Here is an 11,644-nt window from a genome sequence, read left to right on the forward strand (position 1 = left end):
CAAACACAAATCTTACTTAATCATACATGCAATCTGTCCATGTGGGCAGCTTACCCTTTGGCTGGGTGCACAGTCAGACACTTTGGTTTGTCAATCCCATAGATGACTGAGGTTTTTAGAGATCCGTCTAGTCGGGCAACATTGATCTGCGTCTCCTCGTTCTCAGAGCTCAGCCAATACATGTTCCTCGAGAGCCAATCTACTGCCAGCCCACGGCAGTTTTGAATATCTGCACGTACCAGAGACAGCCATTAACACAGATAACACAGAGACAACAAACCTCATGGGCGACTGCAACACTTCTGTGCATGTTGTAATAAAATGTCTTGTGTGTCTTGTGTCATGGTCGGCATGCTGATCAGTTTGAGAAGAAATACACCATGCTTTCCAACAGCACTTAAGAAAATCTACTTCAGTCTTCATGTCGCACTTCTCTTGCTTTTCTTAATGCAGTTCAGAGAAGCAATCCCTGCAGAACTTCACAAACAAGCTCTCCTATCATGTAAGATATTATTTATGTTCTGCCGCACACTCCTTCAACTGTCATTTTTTAATGCAGTCCGCCTGTGAACACAGTCTTCTCGTAATAGAAAAAACAATTTAAGACTGAGTGTCAGCAAAATAAAACAGTATTTCAGCTCAAACTTACAATGCGGCAGCAGAGAAAAAAATCGCAACAAAACTTATTAACAGCACAAAATGTAATAACTGTCACTTAGGTGGTGTTTATTGAGAAAAATCTTACACCACACAGAATGTGAAAAAAGAAACAAGAAAAACACTTCGATTTGGACTCTTGACTCACCTCCAGAAATAACAGTTTGAAAGCCTGCTCCATTGATAAAGGCACGTTTTATTGTTTGAGTCTTAACGTCCGCCCAGTATATCCTTTCCTCAAGAGCGTCATAATCCACCACAGTGACATCATCAATGTCAGGAACCGTCAAAGCAGTCATGACGTTCATATACGGATTATCGATATCCACTCCACGGATCTCAGATCGTCTCACATACAACAGGAACTTCTTCAGGGCTGATGTGCGTGCCAAAACAAAACATATATAAGTCAATACTTCGTCTAGAAAGCTCAAACCGATCCATACTTTTGTGTGCATGTTTTGTTTATTGTGTGGGATGTCGCAGAGCTGCATACTCACCCACACAAGAGCGGTTGTTGAGGGAAAGCTTCATGAGATGAGGACATGAACAAGAATTAAATAAGAGTACAAGTATTCTATTTCAATAAAAAACTAATTTCTAAAAAATAAGACTTAAGTATATCAATGTAGTACAATCCCTCTTGTACTTAAAACCCCCGAGAGAGAAATTAGACATACAGTAATAGTGAAATGTTTGCAGATAGCCTGAAATCAGACATACCAACTGGTTCTCTCTGATTTTGATGAAGAACCTTCCTGTTGCTTCCATCCATATTGGCTACATTTATTGTATTTCCATCGGTCCAGTAGATTTTTCTAGATCATGAAACAAAGTACATTTCAGGAGAACCATTTGAGTCATGAGATCAATTCTCATGGTTTGTATCTAAGACTGACATGACAAAATAAATAAATAAATACAAAGAGCAAACACAAATCTTACTTAATCATACATGCAATCTGTCCATGTGGGCAGCTTACCCTTTGGCTGGGTGCACAGTCAGACACTTTGGTTTGTCAATCCCATAGATGACTGAGGTTTTTAGAGATCCGTCTAGTCGGGCAACATTGATCTGCGTCTCCTCGTTCTCAGAGCTCAGCCAATACATGTTCCTCGAGAGCCAATCTACTGCCAGCCCACGGCAGTTTTGAATATCTGCACGTACCAGAGACAGCCATTAACACAGAGGTGCACATCACAACAAACCTCATGGGCGACTGCAACACTTCTGTGCATGTTGTAATAAAATGTCTTGTGTGCATTGACACATGGTCGGCATGCTGATCAGTTTGAGAAGAAATACACCATGCTTTCCAACAGCACTTAAGAAAATCTACTTCAGTCTTCATGTCGCACTTCTCTTGCTTTTCTTAATGCAGTTCGGAGAAGCAATCCCTGCAGAACTTCACAAACAAGCTCTCCTATCATGTAAGATATTATTTATGTTCTGCCGCACACTCCTTCAACTGTCATTTTTTAATGCAGTCCGCCTGTGAACACAGTCTTCTCGTAATTGAAAAAACAATTTAAGACTGAGTGTCAGCAAAATAAAACAGTATTTCAGCTCAAACTTACAATGCGGCAGCAGAGAAAAAAATCGCAACAAAACTTATTAACAGCACAAAATGTAATAACTGTCACTTAGGTGGTGTTTATTGAGAAAAATCTTACACCACACAGAATGTGAAAAAAGAAACAAGAAAAACACTTCAATTTGGACTCTTGACTCACCTCCAGAAATAACAGTTTGAAAGCCTGCTCCATTGATAAAGGCACGTTTTATTGTTTGAGTCTTAACGTCCGCCCAGTATATCCTTTCCTCAAGAGCATCATAATCCACCACAGTGACATCATCAATGTCAGGAACCGTCAAAGCAGTCATGACGTTCATATACGGATTATCGATATCCACTCCACGGATCTCAGATCGTCTCACATACAACAGGAACTTCTTCAGGGCTGATGTGCGTGCCAAAACAAAACATATATAAGTCAATACTTCGTCTAGAAAGCTCAAACCGATCCATACTTTTGTGTGCATGTTTTGTTTATTGTGTGGGATGTCGCAGAGCTGCATACTCACCCACACAAGAGCGGTTGTTGAGGGAAAGCTTCATGAGATGAGGACATGAACAAGATGCCGTGCGGTTGTAATCAATGAGACAAAGATGGGAGCAAGGGCCTCTTCCATCGTTATCCTCGCACGGGTTTGAGGCTGAAAAACCCAGGGTGACACGCATTTAAACCAGGGAAAGAAAACACACCAAAGCGAAAATCAATATCACATACTATGAATGGTTTAAGGAAAGCAGCTTTTAAAAGGAGCCAGGAACAACAGCTGTGAAACAACGAAACAAACAAACAAACTAAAAAAATAAATTACTGTACAGTGAAACTGAGAGAATAAGAGTGAGAGTTTAGATGTCTGCATTTAACGAGGGCAACATAAAAATGGGTGCAAAATAAAAGTGCAATACCATCAAGAAAACATTCATCTTAACTTCAGGATAAAGGGAAGAGCTGAGGTTGAATGAACAGTGCTGACAGCTCATGTTTTCTGCCCACAGTGATCCTCTTGAAACCACAGCACATTTAGACATTTTGTACGACTCTTTGTAGAGAGACAGCTATATTTCAACAGAAGGTAATGTTGAGCAGACAGATAATGGCCTAAAGGCCACTGGTGCGAATAGTCAATTAACCATCAGATCTTTCTCAGATTGCTCTGATTGTAAAGATCTTCCTTTAAAAGACCTACTCAAAAGGGCAGCTGAGATGAGGATGAGCAAGATTGCTGTCATCATATAGTATCATCATTTTGTTTGTGATAGTCTGTAATCTTTAAAAAAAACTGTAAATGTCTTCACTGTCACTTTTGATAAATTGAATGTATCCTTGCTGAAGAAAAATATCAATATATTTAAAAACTAACATAAAAAAATAAGACAAATCTTACTGACCCAAACATTTGAACAGTAGTGTACACTATCTGACATATTTTCAGATCATCATCATGTTTTCAGAACATCTCCAGGACGCTGCGCTCCATATGACTAGTAATCCAATTATCAAATAACTGCTATGATGGCTTTTGTTCTACCCGCTTAAATGATAGAAGTACTTATGCTGTCCAATCTATTAAGACTGTCTGTTCCCCGAATAGGGAGGTCAAAATATAAATTTAATGCAGGATCTAGAAAAAATCTGATCGTGATTAAACCAGAAAAATGTAAAATAAATGAACATAAACAATTTTTAAAGTTTGGGTTAATAAACATTAGATCAGTTATTGTAAATGAAATGATCACAGATAATAGTTTTGATGTACTCTGCTTGACTGAAACCTGGCTAAAACCAAATGATTATATTGGTCTAAATGAGTGTTAAGTCCTCTACAGATGCAATCAACACGAGGAAGTACATTGTAACTCAGATGATGCTCTTTTTAATAAACATATGCAACAGCACAACCAACCATACACTTCTTCTCACACTTCTTCCCCCTCTTACTTCTACCCCACAGCGACACCTAGTGTCAACAATATAACATATTCCCCTTTTACTCAAGAAAACTTTTTCCTTTAGCAATTCCTTTAGAAATTCACAACTGAACGTATTAATATGTAACACGACTTCCGAACTCAATTCTTATGCACAATTTAACGTGTTCAAAGGCATATCAAATACAACAACAAACTTCAAATTCAATTATTTGCGTTTGGACCTTTAGTGCACATAGTCTTTTAACCATATTGGAGGACACCTCACCCTCTGAGAACGGGGTGAATTACAATCACCAGGTCCAGGTACACAGCTCGTGAGGAAGCTGCGTAAGCCAATCAGCCACATTGACTCTTTTCGTTCCCGCAGCAGACAGCGCCAGTTGTGAAGCATGCCATTTCCTTCCATCTGAAAGAATGAAAGTATTCTTTCCCACCTGCTTCCTGATCTCTTTTGGCTGTGAAAATCTTGGGTGTCCTTTTGGTACGTGCCACGGAAGCTTAACACGCACTTTGTCCCCTTGTCAACAGTAGTGCGTGCTCTGCGCTTCGTGCCAAACCACCGCTTCATTTTAGCTTGTTGTGCGGGAGACTCGCCCGCGCACCACATCTGTAAGCCCTTCTGATGTTAAAGAGGGCAAGACATCCAAGCGAGTGCGCATTTTCCTCCCATGCAACAATTCAAAAGGCGTCACGCCAGTAGTGGAATGTGGCGTTGCTCTATAGATGTGGAGGAATTCTGTAACAGTGGTTTTCCATGGTAGCGACTGAAGTATTGCAGACTGTACGCAACTCTTGAGCACTCTATGAAAGCGCTCGATTGCCCCGTTGGCAGCTGGATGGTATACTGGTGTGCACACATGAGCGATGTCCCTCACTCTCTAAGAAAGGCAGAGAATTCAGCGGCTGTAAACTGGGGTCCGTTATCCGTCACTATACATTCCGGGTTCCCATGACGGCTAAACACGGAGGTTAGGAAGTAAATCACTTGCTTTGCACTCACTGAGGACGTGCTACGTTAGCTGAAGGTAAAGTGCACACTCACTGTTTCCCTGGTGCTCGTGTTCTCGATGTTTCTGCGCAGATACCCGCGATCCTGAAGGGCGACGAGAGCACCGGAGCGGTCGTGCTTCACGCGGGGGTTAACGACACCAAGCTGCGGCAGACGGAGACACTGAAGAGGGACTTCAGGAGCCTGATCGAGACGGTGCGCCGCACATCGCCCGCGACGACGATCATCGTGTCAGGACCGCTTCCCACGTATCGACGAGGACATGAAAGGTTCAGTAGACTTTTTGCTTTAAATGAATGGTTATTGTCATGGTGTTAAGAACAGAAACTGCTCTTTGTTAATAATTGGAATCTTTTCTGGGAGCGTCCTAGGCTTTTTCGCGCTGATGGCCTGCACCCCAGCAGAGTCGGAGCGGAACTCCTGTCGGACAACATCTCCAGGACGCTACGCTCCAATTGACTAGTAAGTCAAATCTCAAATAACTGCCCTGATTACTTGTGTTCTACCCGCTTAAATGATAGAAGTACTTGTGCTGTCCAATCTATAAAGACTGTGTCTGTTCCCCGAATAGTGAGGTCAAAATATAAATTTAATGCAGGATCTAGAAAAAATCTTATCGTGATTAAACCAGAAAAATGTAAAATAAATGAACATAAACAATTTTTAAAGTTTGGGTTAATAAACATTAGATCAGTTATTGTAAATGAAATGATCACAGATAATAGTTTTGATGTACTCTGCTTGACTGAAACCTGGCTAAAACCAAATGATTATATTGGTCTAAATGAGTGTTAAGTCCTCTACAGATGCAATCAACACGAGGAAGTACATTGTAACTCAGATGATGCTCTTTTTAATAAACATATGCAACAGCACAACCAACCATACACTTCTTCTCACACTTCTTCCCCCTCTTACTTCTACCCCACAGCGACACCTAGTGTCAACAATATAACATATTCCCCTTTTACTCAAGAAAACTTTTTCCTTTAGCAATTCCTTTAGAAATTCACAACTGAACGTATTAATATGTAACACGACTTCCGAACTCAATTCTTATGCACAATTTAACATGTGTTCAAAGGCATATCAAATACAACAACAAAAATTCAATTATTTGCGTTTGGACCTTTAGTGCACATAGTCTTTTAACCATATTGGAGGACACCTCACCCTCTGAGAACGGGGTGAATTACAATCACCAGGTCCAGGTACACAGCTCGTGAGGAAGCTGCGTAAGCCAATCAGCCACATTGACTCTTTTCGTTCCCGCAGCAGACAGCGCCAGTTGTGAAGCATGCCATTTCCTTCCATCTGAAAGAATGAAAGTATTCTTTCCCACCTGCTTCCTGATCTCTTTTGGCTGTGAAAATCGTGGGTGTCCTGTTGGTACGTGCCACGGAAGCTTAACACGCACTTTGTCCCCTTGTCAACAGTAGTGCGTGCTCTGCGCTTCGTGCCAAACCACCGCTTCATTTTAGCTTGTTGTGCGGGAGACTCGCCCGCGCACCACATCTGTAAGCCCTTCTGATGTTAAAGAGGGCAAGACATCCAAGCGAGTACGCATTTTCCTCCCATGCAACAATTCAAAAGGCGTCACGCCAGTAGTGGAATGTGGCGTTGCTCTATAGATGTGGAGGAATTCTGTAACAGTGGTTTTCCATGGTAGCGACTGAAGTATTGCAGACTGTACGCAACTCTTGAGCACTCTATGAAAGCGCTCGATTGCCCCGTTGGCAGCTGGATGGTATACTGGTGTGCACACATGAGCGATGTCCCTCACTCTCTAAGAAAGGCAGAGAATTCAGCGGCTGTAAACTGGGGTCCGTTATCCGTCACTATACATTCCGGGTTCCCATGACGGCTAAACACGGAGGTAGAACACGGCCCCGAGGCCATAATCAGATGCGTCAGTCTAGATGAGTGTTTTCTTCTGCGTGACAACGATCGGGGAAACCCAGGGAGACGGCGTAAATTTTTTCAGTTACCCTTCTTTGAGAAGGTGATCCAACTCTTTGGAAACAGCAGAGCGCACAGACAGAGGTAAGCGCCACAGTTTTTCGGGTTCCCATGACGGCTAAACACGGAGGTTAGGAAGTAAATCACTTGCTTTGCACTCACTGAGGACACAAAAGCAACTTCAGGCCATTTGCGATGATAGTCCACAAGGGTTAGGGCATAACGGCAGTCCCAGTTAGCTGAGTCGAATGGGCCCACTACATCCATTGCTAATTTTTTCCAGGGTTCAGGAGGAAAAGGCACAGGCTGCAGTGGGGCAGGGTGTATTTTTGCGGTTTTGTCCGATGCTTGACACAGTTGACAGGAAGAGATAACGCGCATGACCGATTCATCCATCCGCGGCCACCAGTATAGATCACGTAGCCACTGTTTCGTGCGTACTATGCCCTGGAGCCACAGATTTCATAAATCTCCACATCAATCTGACTTTACCTTAACATTACTATATGTAAAGCGGGTGCGGAGTATAATTTGTATTTTCACTGCTTCAGCTTTGTCCGAATAGGGAAGGATACACCCCGCCTGCAAACTCCAATAATAATTTTGAAGTGGTTTGCCTGTCAGCAATGTGTTGGAAAAGTGCTTACAACACTGCAGGCCACACAGGCACTAAATATGGGAGCCTTTTACCACACATAATGCATTTTCAACGTGCTGGGTAATGGCTGTAGCCTTAGCCCCCATTAGGCTAGTTAGCGTAGCCCCTTGTCACTCCCTACGGATCCTCCAAGGTCTGCCACTCTTCTGCCAGAACCGTAGGGGCCAAACATAAACACAATTGCCATGGACTGTAAGGGGCCAGAGCCCAGATTTTGGACACCTTTAATAGCCAGACCTTCCCATGGGCTCTTTAAAATTGGATTAGCCATACTTATTGGCTTCTCTGGCAATGCTGCATAATTTGTTGACACTTATCGGTGTAAAACAGTCACCCGGCTGATTTTGTCAGAACATGTTTATTTATACTGTGCTGCCATTTTCTTCTGCCATTACACAAGATTACCACCTGTTGTCAAATGACTTTAACCCTTCCACAAACCCAGAGCAACTACTTGCAATTAACTCCACAAGCAGTTGCATCTTGTAAATGATTGATCCAGTGGGAGTTTGAATATTGGCCCATTATTTCTTTGCGATGCTGAACCAATTTCACTTATGTAGCAAGCATATTTTTGCAAGTGAGAATAACAAATAATTTCAAGTGACTAAATTATAGGCTAGAATCCCATAGAATTAATTATACATTCCGCTGGTCTGCGGGGGGGAAATGGCTGTTTGAATAAATACTGTATAAACAGTGCGAGTGCACTTGACTCATGATAGAAACACTTGATTTGGATGTACAGATTTTTCATAGTCATAAATCAGCCACAGATTTTATAAATCTCCACATCAATCTGACTTTACCTTAACATTACTATACAGTATGTAAAGTGGGTGCGGAGTATAATTTGTATTTTCACTGCTTCAGCTTTGTCCGAATAGGGAAGGATACACCCCGCCTGCAAACTCCAATAATAATTTTGAAGTGGTTTGCCTGTCAGCAATGTGCTGGAAAAGTGCTTACAACACTGCAGGCCACACAGGCACTAAATATGGGAGCCTTTTACCACACATAATGCATTTTCAACGTGCTGGGTAATGGCTGTAGCCTTAGCCCCCATTAGGCTAGTTAGCGTAGCCCCTTGTCACTCCCTACGGATCCTCCAAGGTCTGCCACTCTTCTGCCAGAACCGTAGGGGCCAAACATAAACACAATTGCCATGGACTGTAAGGGGCCAGAGCCCAGATTTTGGACACCTTTAATAGCCAGACCTTCCCATGGGCTCTTTAAAATTGGATTAGCCATACTTATTGGCTTCTCTGGCAATGCTGCATAATTTGTTGACACTTATCGGTGTAAAACAGTCACCCGGCTGCCGATGCTGTGGCAGAAGACATGAGCTGTTTTGGCAGGGCTCCCTATAGTTTTGGGCTGGTTGAAATGATGCAAATCAAATTTTTTCGGCTGATGAACACTTGCAGAAGGCTACATTTCTGGACATCTGGACACCTGGCACACTTGGCAATTACAATAACTACTTGCAATTAACTCCACAAGCAGTTGCATCTTGTAAATGATTGATCCAGTGGGAGTTTGAATATTGGCCCATTATTTCTTTGCGATGCTGAACCAATTTCACTTATGTAGCAAGCATATTTTTGCAAGTGAGAATAACAAATTATTTCAAGTGACTAAATTATAGGCTAGAATCCCATATAATTAATTATACATTCCGCTGGTCTGCGGGGGGGAAATGGCTGTTTGAATAAATACTGTATAAACAGTGCGAGTGCACTTGACTCATGATAGAAACACTTGATTTGGATGTACTGATTTTTCATAGTCACAAATCAGCCACAGATTTCATAAATCTCCACATCAATCTGACTTTACCTTAACATTACTATATGTAAAGCGGGTGCGGAGTATAATTTGTATTTTCACTGCTTCAGCTTTGTCTGAATAGGGAAGCATCCACACCGTCTGCAAACTCCAATAGTAATTTTGAAGTGGTTTGCCTGTCAGCAATGTGCTAGAAAAGTGCTTACAACACTGCAGGCCACACAGGCACTAAATATGGGAGCCTTTTACCACACATAATGCATTTTCAACGTGCTGGGTAATGGCTGTAGCCTTAGCCCCCATTAGGCTAGTTAGCGTAGCCCCTTGTCACTCCCTACGGATCCTCCAAGGTCTGCCACTCTTCTGCCAGAACCGTAGGGGCCAAACATAAACACAATTGCCATGGACTGTAAGGGGCCAGAGCCCAGATTTTGGACACCTTTAATAGCCAGACCTTCCCATGGGCTCTTTAAAATTGGATTAGCCATACTTATTGGCTTCTCTGGCAATGCTGCATAATTTGTTGACACTTATCGGTGTAAAACAGTCACCCGTCTGCCGGTGCTGTGGCAGGAGACATGAGCTGTTTTGGCAGGACTTCCTATAGTTTTGGGCTGGTTGAAATGATGCAAATCAGATTATTTCAGCTGATGAACACTCGCAGAAGGCTACATTTCTGGACATCTGGACACCTGGCACACTTGGCAATTACAATAACTTCTGTTAACATGTTTTACAAATCAAAAAATGAAAATTTTATAAACCAGAGATGAGTAAGAGTAAAAATAGCTCAACAGAGTTATGTCATAATTACAGAAAATTTAGTGGTTTTTTTTTCATTTTAATAAATTAATTTGAATATATTTTAAAATGTAATGTACTCATGTGCCAACCCTCAGACAACATACAAAACTACCAAATTTTGCTATAAGTTTGATCGCAATATACAGTATAATCATTGCTGTTAATGGTGTTCACTGCCTGTTTGATTACATGACATTAACTAACTGCTTGATCTTTACTGTACATTTCTGCCATATGGACATCAACTTGAGAGAGTCACCACTGATAAGCTATTACTAAATATAATGTAGAAACTTTAATTTTTGTGGAAAACATGATACTTTTTTCATTCTGTAAGGAATAAAAATTGTGAAAAAACAACAACAGTGATAATTTAAAAATTACATATAAATTAATTAAAAATTATTTAATATGTCCTTGCTGAAGAAATGCATACATTTTTTGAAAAAAAAAAACATTTAACTAACCATGTAGTGTATATAATAAGTGTACATAATAACGTACAATTTATCATCAGTGAAAAAAAAATACAAACAAAAAATACATCTGAACGAACAAAAGTCAAATAAATTATACAAAAAGACAATGATAAAATTTTTTTTAAATCATAATCTCTGTCTACTAATAAGAAAATGCCAATAAAAGTAATCTCTGTATGTTTTTTTTTTTTTTCCTTTAAAGACTGAGGTGGCTACTGTCTGTTTAACAGAAGATAATCTGCTGCCATTGCTGGCTACAAAGCCCTGTGTGACACTGTACCGTGAAACAATTAAAATGAATTTGGGTTGAGGAAGGAGCACATCTTGAGTCCATGTCAGGCCTGCTTATGCTCTGCATGACCCCCTTTTTCAATTATTCTGCTGGTCTCAAACAGAGCCATTTGGGCTTCCAGATTGGCAGAAGAAATGAATGATCAGCGGGATTCGGCTCAAATGAATCCTCGCCCCACGGAGCATGCAGGAAGATTTCTCTCTGTCTCCCAGACTAAAACCGAACATAGGCGGATCATGTTATTTTTTTTCAATAACGTGCAGCTAAGCACGTTAGGTCAACATGAAAACTGCTAAGCTTGCTGTGTGTGGCTTGCACGCTGAACGAGCTCACGGGGTGCAAATGCTAACAGGAAATGGAAGAGGTTTAAACATTCTGACAGAGCATTTGGATCATCAATAAGGGTGAGATTTTCAAGTAAAGAATTTCTCTCCGGATTTCATGCCCAGAAACCTCCAGCAATTATATTCAAGAAAACTGTGATGCTTGTTA

At 41.3% G+C, this 11,644-nt stretch overlaps 1 protein-coding gene across 1 annotated transcript in view; it reads right to left on the bottom strand.

Annotated features, from left to right (window-relative positions):
* Nucleotides 1-11,644, bottom strand: part of LOC107714450 (low-density lipoprotein receptor-related protein 1B-like) — a 309,159-nt gene that overhangs the window by 96,918 nt on the left and 200,597 nt on the right. Inside the window, exons 27-30 of the mRNA XM_016520289.1 lie at nucleotides 2,744-2,875; nucleotides 2,392-2,619; nucleotides 1,641-1,815; nucleotides 1,381-1,475 (exon numbers count right to left, since the gene is read on the bottom strand). Coding sequence (XP_016375775.1) covers nucleotides 1,381-1,475; nucleotides 1,641-1,815; nucleotides 2,392-2,619; nucleotides 2,744-2,875 — 630 coding nt within the window. The remainder of the gene's footprint in view (nucleotides 1-1,380; nucleotides 1,476-1,640; nucleotides 1,816-2,391; nucleotides 2,620-2,743; nucleotides 2,876-11,644) is intronic.

This window comes from Sinocyclocheilus rhinocerous, unplaced genomic scaffold, assembly GCF_001515625.1.
Source record: "Sinocyclocheilus rhinocerous isolate Xijiao unplaced genomic scaffold, SAMN03320098_v1.1 scaffold12, whole genome shotgun sequence".
Taxonomy (NCBI): domain Eukaryota; kingdom Metazoa; phylum Chordata; class Actinopteri; order Cypriniformes; family Cyprinidae; genus Sinocyclocheilus; species Sinocyclocheilus rhinocerous.